General features: G+C 32.4%; 2 protein-coding genes and 1 pseudogene across 2 annotated transcripts; all 3 read left to right on the forward strand.

Moving 5' to 3' along the window:
* Positions 1-7172: 7172 nt before the first annotated feature.
* Positions 7173-9956, forward strand: LOC105767187 (probable disease resistance protein At1g61300). The gene has a single exon (XM_052627239.1). It carries the CDS (start codon positions 7200-7202, stop codon positions 8466-8468), a length of 1269 nt encoding a protein of 422 aa, XP_052483199.1. The 5' UTR covers positions 7173-7199; the 3' UTR covers positions 8469-9956.
* LOC128036573 (probable disease resistance protein At4g27220) lies at positions 8602-9621 on the forward strand. Its single transcript, XM_052627240.1, has one exon. The coding sequence runs from the start codon at positions 8602-8604 to the stop codon at positions 9619-9621; it is 1020 nt and encodes a 339-aa protein (XP_052483200.1).
* LOC128036574 (probable disease resistance protein At4g27220) lies at positions 9713-20416 on the forward strand (annotated as a pseudogene).
* The last annotated feature ends 220 nt before the right edge of the window (positions 20417-20636 follow it).

Genomic DNA, 20636 nt, shown 5'->3' on the forward strand with positions numbered 1-20636 from the left:
CGGTTTTCACGGAATATCGAATGGCCTTTTCCTTGCATCAACACGGCACCAATTCCAATACCGAATCATCACATTCAAGTTCAAAATATTAGAAAAATTAGGTAATTTAAGAACCGAGTAGAACATAACTTCTCCTTTAAAGTTTGGAAAGCCTTTTCCTGAGCTTCTCCCACTTAAAAACACATACTTTTTAATAATCTCAATTAATAGGGCAGCAATAGTGGAGAAATCCTTCCCAAAACTTCTATAAAAACTTGCTAAACCATGGAAAAATCTCACATCGGTAATTGATTTAGGAGTGGGCCACTCCCTAATTGCCTTTATTTTGTCCTCATCGACATGAATACCTTGAACACTTACTATAAAACCTAAAAAGATTAGTTTATCACAATAAAAAGTGCATTTATTAAGGTTGGCAAATAAATTTTCAGTTCGCAGAATATCCAAAACAAATTTAACTTGAAAAACATGATCATCTAAAGAAAAGAAGTTGAGTAAATCAGAATATCATCAAAATATATTACCACAAATTTACCCAAATAAGGTCTCAAAACATGGTTCATCAAGCGCATGAAAGTACTAGGTGCATTAGTAAAATCGAAAGGCATGACAAGCATTCATATAAACCAAACTTAGTTTTAATGGTTGTTTTTCATTCATCCCCCTCTTTCATTCGAATTTGATTGTAGCCACTTTTTAAATCAATTTTTGTAAAGATACAAGCACCATAAAGTTCATCAAACATATCATCAAGCTTTGGAATCGTTGTCTATACTTAATAGTAATTTGGTTAATTGGTTGACAATCGACTCACATTCTATCGTACCATCTTTCTTTGGCACCAAAATTATCGGCATCGTACAAGGACTTAAACTTTCACGAATGTGACCCTTCGCCGAAAGTTCATCTACTTGCTTTTGTAACCCCTTCGTCTCCTCGAGATTGCTTCGATAAGCTGGTCGATTTGGAATTGTTGACACGGGTACTAAGTTAATTTGATGCTCAATACCCCTCAAAGGTGCTTCTTTAAAAATATCTTCATATTCTCGTAAAAGAGACACAAAAACACTAAGCAAAGAGTTGTGAATGTTAGTCAAAGATAAACAATTTTTCCTAAATCGGACAATGATGCTTAGTGTGTAAGGCTCATGGCACATCTTTTCCACTCGCATAAAATTTTGAACCACTCTTTTTTCTCACAAGAGGATGCACTCACCATTGGGTCATTAAGTTGGCTATTTTCATTAGAAACCTTTTTCTCTCATCCTTTTTGAATTTTGTGTCTTATTTCCCATAACCTCCTTACAAAACTTCATCATGTCGATTTGATTATTGTGGATATCTTTTAGATTCAAAGAGGTAAAAGTGTACTTCTTCCCATGGGAAATAAAAGTATTGATTTAATTTACCATGTTGAATAACATCACGATCATATGCCATAGTCTACCAAGTAACAAGTGGGCGGCATGCATGGGAACGACATCACACCAAACACCATTAGTGTAAGTCCCAAGTTTAAAAGTGATCAAGCACTTGTTTTACCACAGGACCTATGAACCTTCGTTAAGCCATTGAAGATGGTATAATGTAGGGTTTTTGCTACATGGAAAAGTAACGAAATTCACAATGTAGTTGCTCACAAGCGTTAGCGCAACTTTCAATATCAATGATAAATAAGCAAAGTTTACCTTTAGTTAAGCACCTCGAATGGAATATATTTCTTTGAAGATCATGATCATCCTTCAATTGGATGTTAAGGTGCAGCCTCACAACTAGACAACGGGATAAGTTAGTGGTTCCACCAACTCTTCTTCACCATAAAATTTACCTCCATTGTCGACATCATCAATTAATTACGGCATATCCGGTCTTTTTATCGTAATCGAGGTATAATCACCATATTATTTGATCAAAAAGTCTCGTATTGGCACAATCACGGCTATAGTGTCCATGCCTTTTGCACTTAAAACATTCAATTTCACGAGCTCTTTATTATTTTGGTGAAGTAGTAAAAGTAGGCTACTTAGAAGATGAAGAAGAAAGTTTTGTAGGAGCCACTTTTCCACTCAAAAGCTTTAGTCTTATCATGTTTTGGTAGCAACTTATTAGTAGCAAAAGGATATTTTAATTCTTGAAAGTAGCATTAGAATTTGTACTTTTATAATATTGTGAAGTATTAAATGGACGAGATTGACGTTCTTGAAGTCGCTCAATCTCAATCGTCTTGCATATCGTGTCCGCAAGATCAATGTAGGTTTGAAGATAAAAACATTGGCTATCGAACATTCAAGCCATCTAAAATTGCGACATGGTACTCTCCTAATCTTCTTAGACATTTGCTCAGTATAAGCATCTCCATCTCCTTAAAGTACTCATCAATGCATTGATTACCTTGAATAAGGCGTTGAAGTCTTCGTTTAATATACCTATAATAGTGAGGTGAGATAAAATGCTTTTGCATGATTTGTGTCAACTGTTCCCACGAATCAACATCTCGTTCATGATTCCTTTGGGAGTTCAACACAAGTTGAGTCCACTAACTCAATGCATAATCCGAAAATGCCAATATAGCTAATGGAACTTTCTCCTCCTCTGAACACCTATAACAACGGAACATGATCTCCATTTTATCCTTCCAATCACAATATGCATCTGGATCATACTTTCCCTGGAATACCAGTATTAGAATGAATACAAAGTTGTTCATTGTCCCTATCATCATCACTATCACGAGCATAAGATCATTGATTTGAAGAAGTCTCCAAATGAGCAACAACTTGAGTTAGTAGTTGAATCTGATTGGAAAGTTGATTAATGTTCTCTTGTAGTTTTGTTCGACACTTAGTCAAATTGGCCTCGAATGTATCACATACCTCGTTCAATTGTTGATGTTGAAATTTTACCATCCTCATAATGTTCTCCAATGTAACATCTTGTTCTTTGTCATCAATGGTATCTCATCATGGTTTTTAGGGGTATGAGTGCCACGAGTCATAGTGAAAGCCTGGAAAAGCACAACACTTCAAAAGAAAAAAATTAAGCAAACCTCACCTATATGCACCCTAAAAAAAATTCTCAATAAGGTAAGAATTAATCTTGTGAGTCTTTTAAAAAGTGTCTATATCAATCAATCAGAATGTATTAGAATCAAACTATCAAAGCAAAGCTAATAGCACTATGAGTCAAAAATTGGCTTAGACATCAAAGAATTATTTTGCAGAGGAAAGAATATGCAACATGCTTTAACCTACTTACACAAGAAACAAGAAAGTGTAAGAATGCATAAAGGAACAAATAAAAAGTAAAAACAAATGAAAACTTAAAGCTAAGAGTCAATGAAAATTTCTAAAAGCTAAAAACTTAAAAAATTGCGAAGCAACTTGACAAACTTCGTTTGGGGTGTTTCCGATTTCAAAATTACAAAATTTAAACTGGAGCCTCCTCAAATAATGTAGATCGATCTGGAAAGTTTCAACACAAAATTCAGCCCACAAAATATTTTTAAATTTTTTATATTTTTTGATCACTTTTTGTGGGAAATATTTCTTTTATACTCTAAAATAGTGTCAAGAAATAGTATGTAAAGTTTTAGATTGCTTGAAAATCGCTTATCCACTGAAAAATACTTTTTTCCAAAAATAATCGGGTAAAAATTGTTTTGAAGCTATTTCTAGAAATCATCTATAAAAAAGAACACCTAAAACGCCCAAATCTAATACCAAATGATAAAGAACGAAAGGGATGAACGCAGCAGATCGTAAAGTTTGCCAAAGTCATGGATTTGACTTAGGGCTCTAGACGTTCGGAAAGAAACTTGGATTTTAACACAAACTTGAAATGAAATCGAATCCAAGTCGGATAAAAATAAAATAAATAACTAAAATAAAATAATAAATCAAAGATTAGAATAATAAGGAGGCGAATAAAAAGATAAATGGAAAGATAGAATGTGGCATGTAGAAGTCCTAAGAAGCTTTGAAAACATGAAGAATTCACAACCCCTTCAAGCGCTCTAATTTCCTCCAAGATAGAAATATTGGCAAGAAAAAGTTGCAGATGATCCCCACAAGCTAAAAGATTATTAAAACTTTTTAAAAGAAACTCAAGAGAAATTCTTTGAAAAGAAAAAACCCAAAGAGAATTTATTAATTTAAAGAGAAATAGAATAATAATGAATTGTATCAATTGTGTACAATGCATAAGCCTATATATAGGCTAGCTAAATAAATCTAAATAAAACTCTTAAGTATACTAGAACTCTAATTTAATCTAAACAAGAAGTAGTTTTAAACTAAACTTTCTTGTTAACATAAAATTCTTAAAGAACTTAAAATACTTAATAATTATAAAAAATATGGAATAAAATAATAAAATAATAAGAGCTGATAAATAAAATATTGGACTCGTATATAATAAAAATTAAGCTTAAAACTCGAACCTAATATGAAACGTCTAGGCTTGTGAGACCAATTGAGGTTCATGATGTGAAATGGCTAAGCTTGTTAGCATTTTCCACATGGGCTTGTCATCATAGATTGAGAGTTTAGGCCAACGAACAGAATTAGTCCCTTCGAATTCATCATTACTCTAGAATCCATCGTCTTGAAACTTCAACTCTTCTTCTTGAATTGTTTTCGTGATAAAGTCTTGAACAAATAAGTGTAGTTTTGACTTTATCTTTTTGGATTTAGATCTCGTAATTGGGCTTTGAGAGAAACTAAGTTCATCTCTATTATGGCCTTTGAATTGGACTGAGTTGCTCGTATCAATATAAGTTTCGGTAATTCGGTTAATGTATTTGAAAAAAATTCGATTCAAATAACAGTTAAAAATTTTTACATTTTAAATAATTCGATTCGATTAATCATTTTACCATTCCTATTCACCACTATTCTCTCGCACATGCATTTCCAAAATATAGTTTGCTCATTACTTGTTCATAGCTTCCTTGCTCATTACTTGCAAATGCAAAGATTGATCGACGAACAACGTGCCATAATTTAAAACAAATTTAAAAATCTTTAACAGATTTTAATAATGTATTTTAAAATAATTATTTAAAACATTGTTAAATAAATTTATAATTTATAACTAAAATATTTACTTTTCTTTTTGGTCTGATGAGGATTAAACAACTATAATTTTTATTCTTAATTATAGAAACAATTAAATTTCTTCCAAAATAATAATAATAATTAAAATTAGTGTTAAAATGGGGGTAGTTGTTTAGCAATAGATTTAAAAATATTTTAAAACAAATACTAAAAATTAAAAATAATTTCAATAAAATTGATGGGGACATTCCATTTCCCACATTCAAGTCTTTACATATGTTTCAACCCACGTAATTATCTCCATAAAATATTTTATTCCTTAGCAATTTAAGAAAAAATAACCAATGTAACCAAAACTAAAATACTCATAGTTTAGTAACTAATAGTTAATAGTGTATGGTAAAATAAGAAATAAGAAATTTATCCTGATTTTGTATTAAAAAAACTCAAAATTATTTATAAAATAGAAAATTGTATATTATTCAACATAGGGATTTGTTACAATGTTCTGCTGGTGTCCTCTGGCATGTTGGCAACACCAGACTAAAATATGATGACTAAAAATATTCAAAGACTTGATATGTAAATTTTTCATTTTGATTGTCTGTTGAAAATAAGCTCTAAGGGTATTGTGTGACAGTGTGGCAGCACAAAATCTTAAATAGGGTTAATTTCTTTGTAAACTCTCATTGTTTATTATTTTGTTTTTACCCCCCTTCAACACCAAAACTACAAAGTTTTCTTACCTAATATCAGTTGACATTGTTGATAGTAATTTTCTTTGGCTCATATATATATATATATATAATAAAATTTTTCTAAAATTTTATAATTATAATTTTATAGCTACCGTAAATTAAATTGATAATAAGAATAATTATAATGCCATCTGTAATGGCAGACAGCAAAGAAAAGGCTAAAAGAAAAGTAATAAAATAGGATTTCTTACTAATAATTCTGCCTTTGTGGATCCTACCACAGACTTCATAATATGCCTGTTTTAATCTTCACTTTCTTCTTATTTCTTCTTCACTGCTTTTAATTTGTTTCTATGTCCAAGGTCTATCACAAATTTTCTTTCATTTGCTTAATTCATCACATGCTTTTCTTTGCTTTTGATTATCTGCTACTGTTATAGCAGCTAGCTTTGTCAGATTGTCAAGGAAGTCAACTTCACTGCTTTATTTTCAGTTCTAATCTCTCAACACTTTTCAGCCACTAAGTCAGGTAATAAGATCTGAAGCAATTATTTATTGCCAACTTCAATGATTTTGTTTTGCTGTCCAAGGTCTATCACAAAATTTCAAGCATCCTATCAAGGTAATTTTCTTTCATTTGCTTAATCCATCACATGCTTTTCTTTGCTTGATTCATGACTTTGCGATGATTGTTTCTGATTATCTGCTACTCTTAGCAGCTACCTTTGTAAGACACTGCTTCATTTTCAGTTCTATTCTCCCAACACTTTTCAGCCACTAAGTCAGGTAATAAGATCTGAAGCTATGATTTCCTCTACTGATTATCAACAGTTTTGGATTTTAAGACAAGATGAACAGCAGACATAATCTACTCTCGATTGACATTAATACAGAAAGAGCTACCCAGAAGCAATATAATGTTGAAATCTCAAACTGTTAACATTTTAACTCTTAATCTTCTGTAATGAACTGTTGCACACTTGAATCTAGCATTTTTTATACATCGAGAGCTTAATTCTGGTGACCAGAATTTCATCATGTTTCTGTTTGCCACCCATCCATAGCTCCATCTAATAAACGCCACTGCTTGAAACTTGCATTCATGTTTTCCTTTTCATGCTTACACTGACATATCAATACTTCATAAAATATCCAATTCATTCACAGATTTTCATTCTCTGCTACTGTTATATATGATTGCATTGCAGGGACATAGCAATGGAGTCCGTAGGGCCTGTTGTCGGCATTGCAAATTGTCTCGGAACTCCTGTTTGTAAATATTTGCAATATCACAGAAAGCTGAACGATTATGTGAGAAACTTCAAGAGGATCGGAGATGAATTGAATTGCAAAATGGAAGATATAGAGCTGCAATTGAAAGCAGAGCTTCGGCCTCTGGGAAGATACCGAAGAAGGAGTTGAAAATTGGTTGAAAGCTGTGAAAGAGATGATTAGGGAAGCACAAGTTGTTGAAAACAAAGTCAGTAACGGGAGATATCTCTGTCGTGCTTGCAACGGGAAGCTGGTTGATGAAAAGACTCGAGAAATGAAGAAATTTCTTGATAACGCTCCTAATGCCTCTGAAGGTCTTGCCATGGATGGTCCAAGTGCTGGGTTGCCACTGCCAACATCAGAACTAGTTGGAGAAGAAGCTGTCAGAAATGAGATTTGGGCATGTTTGATGCTGGAGGAGGTGAGCAAGATTGGGGTTTGGGGGATGGGCGGTGTGGGTAAAACCACTATCATGAAGCACATCCACAATGATCTTTTGAAAGAACAAAGATTCGAAAGGGTAATCTGGGTTACCATATCAAAGGAGTTCAATGTAATGAAGGTACAAGATAACATTGCAAGTGCGTTGGAGGCGAAGGAATATTTAGACAAAGAAGAGGACAAGCTCAGACGAGCAGCAATCTTGTCAGAAATGCTGAAGAACGCAGGAAAGAATGTTCTAATCCTAGATGATGTGTGGGATAAAGTCTCCCTAGAGGAAGTTGGGATCCCTGAGCCGAGTGGTGGCAATGGCTGCAAGTTGGTATTGACAACCCGTTCGGAGCATGTCTGTAAGTATATGGGTTGTAAGGTGATAAAAGTGAGGCCCCTTTCAGAAGAAGAGACATTGATACTATTCTTGAATAAAGTTGGACCTAACATAGTTCAAAGTCCAACTATAATGCCAACTCTGAAGCTTGTTGTCAAGGAATGTGCGGGTCTACCTCTTACAATTATCGTGGTAGCTGGTACCATGAAAGGAGAATATAACCCTCGTATTTGGAAAAATGCACTCAAAGATTTGAAAGAGAGAATAGGGAAAGTGGAAGGAGTGGAAGCTGAGGTAATCGAGCGCTTGAAATTTAGTTTCGATCACTTGAAAGATGAGAAAGTAAAAGATTGTTTCTTGTATTGTGCACTATATCCTGAAGATTATGAAATTCATAAGGTTGAACTAATCGAGTGTTGGATTGTTGAGATATTCATAGACGAGATGGACACAAGACAAGAAATGGAAGATAAAGGCCTTACTATTTTGAAAAGGTTGGAAGATAACTGCTTGTTGGAAAATATTACCACTCAATTTGGTTTACATGGTATAAAGATGCATGATGCAGTGAGAGATGGCATTGTCGATCACAAGAATGAATCCTCGATATATGATACAAGCAGGTTTGCAATTAGAAGAGTTACCAGAAAAGGAGCAATGGAGTCCGGATATTGAGAAAGTGTCACTTATGTATAACTCCATATCAGAAATTTCCATAGATGTGCTACCCACAAAATGCCAACTGCTCACAACCTTGTTATTGCAGAACAACCCTATAAAGAAGATCCCATATTCTTTCTTCACAAACATGCCTTGTCTTAGTGTTCTCAATTTGTCCTTCACAAAGATCGAGAGTTTACCAAATTCCATCTCTGAACTAAAGAACCTCACAACATTGTTACTTCATAGCTGTCGAGAATTAAGAGATCTGCCTTGTCTTTCGAGGCTTCAAGAATTGAAGGAGTTGGATCTTCGTTGGACTGAAATTGAGGAAGTCCCTGAAGGCATAGATATGCTGATAAAGCTAAGATATCTTGATCTTGAAGTGTTCACTCTGAAAGAGATACCCGCTGGACTTTTACCAAAACTCGTTCACCTTCAGCACTTGAGTTTTGCTGGGAACAATGAAAAAATAAGTCTAAAAGCAGAGGAGTTGGAACCATTGAAGAAGTTGGAGCTCTTTACTGGGTGTTTCGAAGACATCAGTGAATTTACTAAGTTCATCTCCTCAATGCAACAAAGTAAGAAAAGTCTCATCAAGTACCATTTACGGGTGGGCTCATATTTAATTCCTGCGTGGAGGACTCCTGAAATAGATAAAAAAGTGGCAATTGGAGGAATCGACAATTGGGAAGGTGAGTTAATTATGCACCCAATTGAAATTCAAGAGTTGCATATTACTGAGTGCGACTATTTGAGAAGCTTAGTTGATGACAATTCTTCCTTCAAAAATGCGATTGACTTGAGGGTTTGTAGGATTTGGGGGTGTACAGGGATTGAGTGTGTTGTTTCCCTGTCCTCTTGTTCCTCTTCTTCCGCTCATCCATTTCAGAGCCTTGAGGTGTTGGATCTTCAATTTCTGCCAATGTTGAGTGCCTTTATTATGAAAGATGAAGGAATTGGTTCAGCAACAACATCATTGGCTCCGTCTGCCACCTTTTCCCATCTTAAGGAAATTACGATATACAGCTGCTCAAGTATGAAGACGTTGCTTCCACATTGGTTGCTTGCAAACCTCCAAAACCTGGAAGAGATACATGTGGGTGCTTGTAGTCAGCTAGTAGAAATATTGGGAGCAGCAACATCAGAAGTTGAAGAAAAGGGGTGATACGTTAATCAAATTCCATCTTCCCAAATTGAGAGAATTGAGACTAAGTAAGTTACCAAATTTGAAGAGCATTTGCAGCAAAAGTGGAGTGATGGTTTGCGATTCTCTCCAACTTATCCAAGTTGTTGTTGAGTGTGATAAACTGAAGAGAATTCCTCCATTTGTTCCCCTTGTTGGCACTGGGCAGCCATTTGCATATGCTCCACCTTCTCTTACCATCAGGTCAAGCACAGAATGGTGGGAATGGTTGGAGTGGGATGACCATCCAAACTTTAAAAATGTTCTTCGCTTCAACCCCTTTGGAAACTTTTAAGGTATCAACCATTTATAGTTTAGTTTATATTTTCTTATTTTATAAACCTAATTTCTCCATTTTAATTCAATTTCAGGTATATTTTGATATTGAAGAAGAGAAAGATAAAAGGGTTGGTGGGAAAGAAGTAGGGGAGGATAGTGCAAAGAGAGGAGAAAAGGAATAATGGAAGGAAGAGGTTAGGCGCATAAATAAGAGATCAAACTGCCTCCACGTTTTAAACATTGTCCCTCTCTTACCATTCCTTCTATTCTCTATTTCTTCTCTAATATATATATACACTTCCGAAAATAACCTTCTAAATATTTACTATTAAAATATTTATATTAATCAAAATTATTTAAGTTGGGACAAAACTACTATCATAGTTTTATTACCAATAAAAGTTAGGAAAGTATTGTAAAAAGACATAATATTTTTAATTTCCATAATATTTATAAAAGAAAATATAATTGGATCCATTCATATGTAAACGTAACATATTTCTAAAATTAAATAATATTTTAAATTATGAGGACTAAATGAGAAAATTAAAAGGTGAAATCCTTTTAAAATAAATTAAAAACATTAAGGGATTATGTTGCAAATAAACCCTCCACGTTTCCCATATAAAAACATTTTCCTTTTCTTTTAATTTGTGATGGATAAGTTGGAAAATAAAAATAAAAAAACTTAGTTTCCTTCTTTTTTTTCTTGCTTCATTTTGTTGTCCGACTTTTATTTCGAAGCCAAAGGTTTAAATTTTGTTAGTTTTAAATACCGAAAATATCATGGTTCTCAATAATTATATAGTTTGTAACGCCAGAAAATTTACATTTTTAAAAAAGAAAAAGTCAAAACAAGATATTTTTGTTGTCGAGAGAGGCATAGATATAGAGATTCTAGATAAAATTTCTATCTGGCAGCTAAGTTGCATATTTATGAGTGACATACCGCCGCATATTGGTGTGATTGGATGGATGGACTCTTGTAATTCTAATTGGTGATATTGCTTGAACGGAGATGGTATGTGGCAATTAAGGGTATGATATGATAAGATATGGGACATGATTTGATATACTATGATAAGATAAGATAAGATATGAAACATGCTATAATATGATATGAAAACCGATATGACATAAGATATGCTCCGATATGCTCACCAAAGTTCTTTGACTTCTCAAGAAATCGGCATACTTAGGACCAAACGATGTGCGAAGCTCAAATTGGGTCTCGATTATTTTAGTATGATGGTTCATGTTTTTAAATTATTCTAGACTTTCTAGATTTTTGGGGGTTGTAAATCTGTTTCGTATTTTGCTTTATGTTTTGGTTTGCTTAGTTGAATTTAGTAATTATTACTTAAAACTACAAAGTTTTGTGTTTTGCAAATATAGTCATGATTTTCAAAATTTAATACTTTAAAATTTTCGCTGCAAAATAAAGTAATCATTTAAGTGTTTTCTATAATAAAATAAATAGTTTTAATGAGTGTTTTCTTAAAAAGCTGGAAAGTGATTTGTCGAATTAATATTGCCAAAACACATGATTTCAAATTCAATTTCTAGGTTTTTAAATAAGCTAATGTAATTTCTCCAAATATGATCATAAAGTCAGGCGGGTTTGGGATGTTACAATTTTAGTCCTTAATTTTTATATTTTGATCAAATTGACCCTAATTTTATATAAAAATTATAAAAAACTCAAAATCATTTATAAAATAGACAAATGTATATAAAATTCTAGAAAAGTAAAATCTTGAATATGTTGTTGAATAACTAAATTGCATGAGAAATAAAGAAAAGTATCATTCAATAGAATCCAATAACAAATTAGAAACAAAACAAAATAAAAAGCTTAGTTTCATGCTCTTAAAGAACATCTAGGACCGATATTACGAGAGACTTATAAAATCGACCGGATGTCATTCTTTTGTCAAAAGATTACAAAATATACTACAATTTTTTCAAACTCATTCCAAGTTTTAATTACATTTAAATTATTTTTCAAAACCCAAATTGTAAAAACAAAATGTGTTTCTTCTTCCATGGTTGAGGTGGGCTTGGACAAGGTTTTTATGTCACGATATGTTTCAACTCAATTCAATTTAAATATTAAAAACTATTTTAAATTTTAAATTTAATTGAGAATATAAAATATTTTAATATTTTATTATTTTTGAACTCTCAAATGGACTTTTCTGGGTTGACCGAGCTGGGCTAAAAATGGGTTAAGCTTGAAAAATTTTAGATTATTTTTTAGAGTATATCAGGGAGTCTAATAATTACAATTTTTTTAAAAGGTTTTAATAACACTAGAAATCTTATCACAGCATATGCGTGTGAAAATCACGTATTTAGAACACATATTTGTGTTTAAAAGAACATACAATAAATAATGAAAAGTATGATTCGAACTAATTAATAATAACACATGAAATATGTATGGTATTAAAATAAAAATTAGATTAAATTGAGATTAAAACAAAATTTAAACACAAAAATAGATGAATATTAAATGAATACAAATGTTTATCGTTGTTTTGTCTTCAATCTTGAGTTGGTGTCATGTTCATTTGTGACGCTAAATCAATGACATTATTTACATATACAAATATATGCATGGTGTCTCCTAGTTCAAATATCATTATGGGTAAATTTTTATTGATTTATAAAAAATATAAAATGATGAAAACACCCTCATTAACGTATATCTTACTTTGCAAATAAAATAGTATTTTGGTAATTTTCTTATTGAGTTGGGACCCGATTGATGAGTGACACCAACTCATAAAATGCTTAATACATAGTATAGATAAAACAATTCAAAACTAAAATTTTAAAAGAATTTAAGGTAAAATTCAACTATGGTTAAGTTTTCATTTTGGTCACTTAATTAAAAATGTTACAATTTGATCACTAATGTTTTGAAATTATTTTCTTTTTGTCACCCTTTGTTAAGTGGCACTTGTTTGATTAATATAATAATAATTCTAGTCATCAATTTTTATATTTTCATCAATTTTACTCGATTGTGTATAAAAATTATTAAAATTATTAGATTTAATTATTAGATTTAATTTCAAGTTTTAACATATGATTATGCATTCTTAAACCCTGTTGTCCCATACTTTTCGATTAATTATTAGATTTAATGATAAATTTAGACTTTAACGTTTGATTATTTTATTAAAATTATAAGACCTCTAACCCATGTTTGTCGCTTTGATTGGGGTTACGAGATATTACCGGACATATATGAATTTTTTATAACATAAACAAAATGAGACAAATCAAGTATACCAAATTTACATACTGAATAATTAATTCAAGTACATAGACTAACCATTCAAGAAAAATAAAGTGTACATTTTACTGATTCAATTAAACCAAAGTACACAGTAATTATTCAAACATATAAAATTATTCAACAAAATAAATACCTATTTTAATGTCATTAATAATTTCAGGCTTTAGCCGAATATACCCTATCCTCTAATAAGACACATTACCTGCTCATTAACAGAATACACAACCAAACCATTTTATTTTTATTTTATAATCACCAACATCTTCAAACTAAACATGTTTCAAATACACCCTATTTATAAATATATTATTTCCATACATAATTATCACTTATTAAAATTTTAATCAATCTATGCACAAGTAATTCAAACGTAAATATAGCTTGAACTACAAATTATAAGGCTAATCATACCACATTTGGCAGTACAAATATATATATAATATCCCTTGACTAATAAGTTTCAATCCAGTACATATAAGTTCATAATAAATTAAGTACAAAGTAAAATACTCATCAACTAATACATTCATTACTCATACTTAAATTAATTTGGTTAAATTATATCAAATTAATATAGTACCACCTACTAAACGAACCATGCATATATATATATATATATATAAATGTGTATAACAATTTATGCACTTAACTATAAAACCTAACACGTGATCGAACCATAACCGAATATATATATATATATATATATATATATATATATATAATACCAAAACCAAATCACAACATTCAAGTATGACAAACTCACTAATACCTATTCACACTTACATATTCCACTTAACATCAACCAATATATATATATTTATACATTCGATCTTTGATTTATCTTATAACCGAATCACCCAACACAAATGCATAATAACTACATACCTAATATAAACTTAAACTATATCCGAATATAAACAAGCAAAATATCCATTTTTACTTATTTTACCATATGCATCAATGCCAAACCCAAACAAAAAGGAGATAAGCCATTTTCACATGGCTATTAGTTACACATACACATTAGTTCTAAAATCAACATATTAACTATGCTATACATGCCATATACTTAAGATCAACTTAGTAAAGTACCGAAGGAAACTGTCGATAGTGTGATAAGTCTTGCTGACGATCCCCGAGCTCGTAACCACTTCCAAAATCTATAAAACAAAGAATAAATATACACACAGTAAGCTTTAGCAGCTTAGTAAGTCATAAGCAAATATTTTTCACATTAACATTATTATCAACCAATTTACCAAGCTACTAAATAAAATATTTATATATACATTTAGCTTTATAAAGTCGTATGAATAAACACTTAAATACATGTATCTTATTCATGTCATAAATTATAATAGTACTAATAGACCCAAATCTCTAATAAATACAAACTTACTTACACATTATACATTTATCAATTAATCTTGAATCATCAATTCAATATAAACTTACCTTAGCTTCGTTGAACTTTAAAATTTGTTTCCACACTCGGTCTTTAATTAACATTGCCCGTTGAACCGTTCGAATTAAAAAGGATCGTGGAATAGTCGGAAGCTCGTACAATGCCAACGTCGCAGCGTGGTCTTACATGTATTCACAAATCGATGTCACTATCCTGATGAGTCTTACTCATAAACACAAATCAATGCCAACGTCCCAGACGTGGTCTTACACGCAAACGCAGATCGAAATCCTATGTCATGACATAAGTATCCTATCTATTCCTAGGGTTCGTCAGGGCTTTTGAATCTGAAACCGGATCAAATCGAACTCAAAATACATCTCTCTAATTCAATACACATTCGCCAAACACAATATATTCATAAAAAAATTCATTCATAATGTGATATTTATATATTATCAAATTTAACAACCATTAAATGCTTAGAGACTTACCTCGGATGTGCCGACTATTAAATTAGCTACTCGACCACCTTTGTCTTTCCCGATCCAAAATAGATTTCTTTAATTCTTGATTTAAACATATTCAAATTAAGCTTGTTTAAACACCATTCTATTCAATTTAACCTAAAACACATAAATGGGAAAATTACAATTTTTCCTCTAACATTTCACACTTTTACAATTTAGTCCTTTTGCTCAAAACACAAAATATGCAAAATTTAACTACACTCCTTTAGAGCCGAATATTCCTAGGGTCTTTACAAGCTCATACATTTCATTTATTTCATATTTTAGCCCTCAAAATTTATTTTTACAATTTAACCCTAATTACTCAAATTCATCAAAATTCAAAGACAAAACATGTTAATCTTTCACATATCTTTCATATTTCATCATCAACTATCACAAAGCTCAAGCATTCATCAATGGTACATTTCAAAATCATCAACAATTCACAAAATTAAAGCATGGATTTTGAAGTATTAGAAGCAACGATCTCAAAACGTAAAATTATCGAAAACCAAACAAAACGAACCTTGAATTTAAGCTTGAAGATGGCCGAAACTTAACTAAGCTTTCATGGCTTTCTTCCTTCTTGGTTTCAGCTAAGACAGATGATAATAATCTAATTTTTTATGCTTTTAACTATCTTATATTATAGTATTTGTTAATTACTAATTTAACCTTATTTAAATAAATATTTATAACATATATATTAAGGATAATGTTGTCATATACCACGCACTAACTAAATTTTTGTCTAATTACATCTTTAGACCTCCCACTTAAAAACACAACAAAAATAGGTACTTTTAATATTTAACCTCTAAATTTTATTTTAGCGATTAAACCCTTTTCATCGAATTGAACCTTCAAACGATTAAATTTCTATACCAAATTTTCACACATATAACTTAACATATAATAGACACTAAAAATAATATTAAAATATTTTTCTGACTCAGATTTTTGGTCCCAAAACCACTATGTCCGATTAAGGTCGAAATCAAGTTGTTACAAAAATGGCCCTAATTGTGTTTTTGAGTATTTTTTTCTATAAACTTTTGTTCTTTTTTTCAATCTTCTTTTTTAAATAGATTTAATGAAAGTACCTTAAAAATTTAACTTCGATAAATGGAATTTCATATGTCGAATATATTTAATGAGATATAATTTATTAGTTAGATAACTCAATAAGATAATTACATATAAAAATATTAAAATAAATAATACATTAAATTGAAAAAAATCTTAAATTAAAGAAAATAAATGTAATTATTTTTTAAAATTAAGTCGGTAAAAAACTTTTCATAAACAAAGTATGAAAAATTGAAAACTTTTGAAAGAAAAGAAATATTGAAACAAAGGTTGATGGTAAAGAAAAGCTCAAAAATAGAATTAGGGTCATTTTGACAAAACAAACAAAATTAGTGACCAAATTTATCATTAAACCTAATTTTATTATTATTATTATTTAATGCCAATTATAATGGCTGACAGCCAAGAAAAGAGTCAAAAAGACGGATTTCTTACTCATATTCACAACATTCGTCTTTTTATACATGTAATTATTAATTATTTTCTCCTTCACTCACTTTCCCATTAATTCCTATCACAATTTTGCTTATTTCTATTTTCACCTTCTTCTTCACTCTTTTTAATTTCTTTTCATCTCCAAGGTCTATCACTAATTTTTAAGCATCCAGTCAAGGTAATTTTCTCTCATTTGCTTCATTCATGACTATACAATGGTTGTTTTTTATTATCAGCTACTGTTATAGCAGCTAGCTTTGTAAGATAGTCAAGGTAATAAGATCTGAAGCAATGGTTTCCTCTAGTGATTATCAACAGTTTTAGATTTTGAGACAGGATGATCAGCAGACATAATCTACTATAGATGCAAATTAATACGAAAAGAGCTATGCTTTGTAGGATAGTCAAGGTAATAAGATCTGAAGTAGTGATTTCTCTACTGATTATCAATTTTAAGACAGGATGATCAGCAGACATAGTCTACTATAGATATAAATTAATACGAAAAGAGCTACACAGAAGCAATATAATGTTGAAATCTCATGCTGTTGAACATTTTACCTCTTAATATTCTGTAATGAACTCTTGCACACTTGAATCTAGCATGTTATATAGTTTGAGAGGTTGATTCTGGATATACAATGGTGACCAGAATTTCATCATGTTTCTGTCTGCCACCCATCCATAGCTCCATCTAATAAACGCCACTGCTTGAAACTTGCATTCATGTTTTCCTTTTCATGCTTACACTGACATATCAATACTTCATAAAATATCCAATTCATTCACAGATTTTCATTCTCTGCTACTGTTATATATGATTGCATTGCAGGGACATAGCAATGGAGTACGTAGAGCCTGTTGTTGGCATTGCAAATTGTCTCGGCACTCCTGTTTGCAAATATTTGCAATATCACAGGAAGCTGAACGACTATGTGAGAAACTTCAAGAGGATCAGAGAGAATTGAATTGCAAAATGGAAGATATAGAGCTGCAATTGAAAGCAGAGCTTCTTCGTCCTCTGGGGAAGATACCAAAGAAGGGAGTTGAAAATTGGTTGAAAGATGTGAAAGAGATGATTAGGGAAGCACAAGCTGTTGAAAACAAAGTCAGTAACGGGAGATATCTCTGTCGTGCTTGCAACGGGAAGCTGGTTGATGAAAGGACTCGAGAAATGAAGGAATTTCTTTATAAGGCTCCTAATGCCTCTAAAGGTCTTGCCATAGATGGTCCAAGTGGTGGGTTGCCGCTGCTAACATCAGAACTAGTTGGAGAGGAAGCTGTCAGAAATGAGATTTGGGCATGTTTGATGCAGGAGGAGGTGAGCAAGATTGGAGTTTGGGGGATGGGCGGTGTGGTAAAACCACTATCATGAAGCACATCCACAATGATCTTTTGAAAGAACAAAGATTCGAAAGGGTAATCTGGGTTACCATATCAAAGGAGTTCAATGTAATGAAGGTACAAGATAATATTGCAAGTGCGTTGAAGGCGAAGGAATATTTAGACAAAGAAGAGGACAAGGTTAGACGAGCAGCAATCTTGTCAGAAATGCTGAAGAACGCAGGAAAGCATGTTCTAATCCTAGATGATGTGTGGGATAAAATCTCTCTAGAGGAAGTTGGGATCCCCAAGGCAAGTGGCGGCAATGGCTGCAAGTTGGTGTTGACAACCCGTTCGAACATGTCTGTAAGTATATGGGTTGTAAGGTGATAAAAGTGAGGCCCCTTTCAGAAGAAGAGGCATTGATACTATTCTTGAGTAAAGTTGGACCTAACATAGTTCAATGTCCAACTATAATGCCAACTCTGAAGCTTGTTGTCAAGGAATGTGCGGGTCTACCTCTTACAATTGTCGTGGTAGCTGGTACCATGAAAGGAGAATATAACCCTCGTATTTGGAAAAATGCACTCAAAGATTTGAAAGAGAGAATAGGGAAAGTGGAAGGAGTGGAAGGTGAGGTAATCGAGCGCTTGAAATTCAGTTTCGATCACTTGAAAGATGAGAAAGTAAAAGATTGCTTCTTGTATTGTGCATTATATCCTGAAGATTATGAAATTCGTAAGGTTGAACTAATCGAGTGTTGGATTGCTGAGATATTCATAGACAAGATGGACACAAGACAAGAAATGGAAGATAAAGGCCTTACTATTTTGAAAAGGTTGGAAGATAACTGCTTGTTGGAAAATAATAGCACTCAATTTGGTTTACATGGTGTAAAGATGCATGATGCAGTGAGAGACATGGCATTGTCGATCACTGGAATGAATCCTCGATATATGATACAAGCAGGTTTGCAATTAGAAGAGTTACCGGAAAAGGAGCAATGGAGTCCGGATATTGAGAAAGTGTCACTTATGTATAACTCCATATCAGAAATTTCCATAGATGTGCTGCCCACAAAATGTCAACTGCTCACAACCTTGTTATTGCAGCATAACCCTATAAAGAAGATTCCATATTCTTTCTTCATAAACATGCCCTGTCTTTGTGTCCTAAATTTGTCCTATACAGAGATCGAGAGTTTACCAAATTCCATCTCTGAACTAAAGAACCTCACATCATTGTTGCTTTGTGATTGTGAAGAATTAAGAGATCTACCATGTCTTTCGATGCTTCAAGAATTGAAGAAGTTGGATCTAAGTTCGACTAAAATTGAGGAAGTCCCTGAAGGAATGGATATGCTGATAAAGCTAAGATATCTTGATCTTAGAGTGCACACTCTGAAAGAGATACCCGCTGGACTTTTACCAAAACTCGTTCACCTTCAGCACTTGGGTTTTTATGAGAACAATGAAAAAACAAGTCTAAAAGCAGAGGAGTTGGAACCATTGAAGAAGTTGGAGTGCTTTACCGGACGTTTCGAAGACATCAATGAATTCAATAAGTTCATCTCCTCAATGAAACAAAGTAAGAAAAATCTCATCAAATACCATTTATAGGTGGGCTCATCTTTTATGCTTGCTACAAGAGATAAAACAGTAACAATTGGAGGAGTCCAGAATTGGGAAGGTGAGTCAATTATGCACCCAATTGAAATTCAACAGTTGAATATTTCAAGTTGCAACTATTTGAGAAACTTAGTCGATGATAATTCTTCCTTCAAAAAAGTGATTGGCTTGAGGGTTTGGGTTTGTGAAGGGATAGAGTGTGTTGTTTCCCTGTCCTCTTTTGCCTCTTCTTCCACTCATCCATTTCAAAGCCTTGAGGTGTTAGATCTTGGAGATCTGCCAAAGTTGAGTGCCCTTATTATGAAAGATGCAGGAATTGGTTTAGCAACAACATCAACATCGGCTCCATCTGCCACCTTTTCCCATCTTAAGGAAATTAGGATATACAAATGCTCAGGTGTGAAGACGTTGCTTCCACATTGGTTGCTTCAAACCTCAAAGCCTGGAAGAAATACATGTGGGTGCTTGTAGTCAGCTAGTAGAAATATTGGGAGCAGCAACATCAAAAGTTGAAGAAAAAGGGAGTGATGCATTAATCAAATTCCATCTTTCCAAATTGAGAGTATTGAGACTAAATAAGTTACCAAATTTGAAGAGCATATGCAGCAAAAGTGGAGTGATGGTTTGTGATTCACTCCAAGTTATCAAAGTTTTTGGAGATTGTGATAAACTGAAGAGAATTCCTCCATTTGTTCCCCTTGTTGGCAATGGGCAGCCATTTGCATATGCTCCACCTTCTCTTACCATCACGTCAGACACAGAATGGTGGGAATCGTTGGAGTGGGATGACCATCCAAACTTTAAAATGTTCTTCAACCCTTTGGAAGCTTTTAAGGTATCAACCATTTATATTTTAGTTTATTCGATTTATTTTATAAATCTAATTTCTCCATTTTAATACCATTTCATTAATCCAACTTATCCAAGTTATCCAACTTATCCAAGATGCTGGAGACTGTTATAAACTGAAGAGAATTCCTCCATTTGTTCCCCTTGTTGGCAATGGGCAGCCATTTGCA

Source organism: Gossypium raimondii, unplaced genomic scaffold (genome assembly GCF_025698545.1).
Source record: "Gossypium raimondii isolate GPD5lz unplaced genomic scaffold, ASM2569854v1 Contig00021, whole genome shotgun sequence".
Taxonomy (NCBI): Eukaryota; Viridiplantae; Streptophyta; class Magnoliopsida; order Malvales; family Malvaceae; genus Gossypium; species Gossypium raimondii.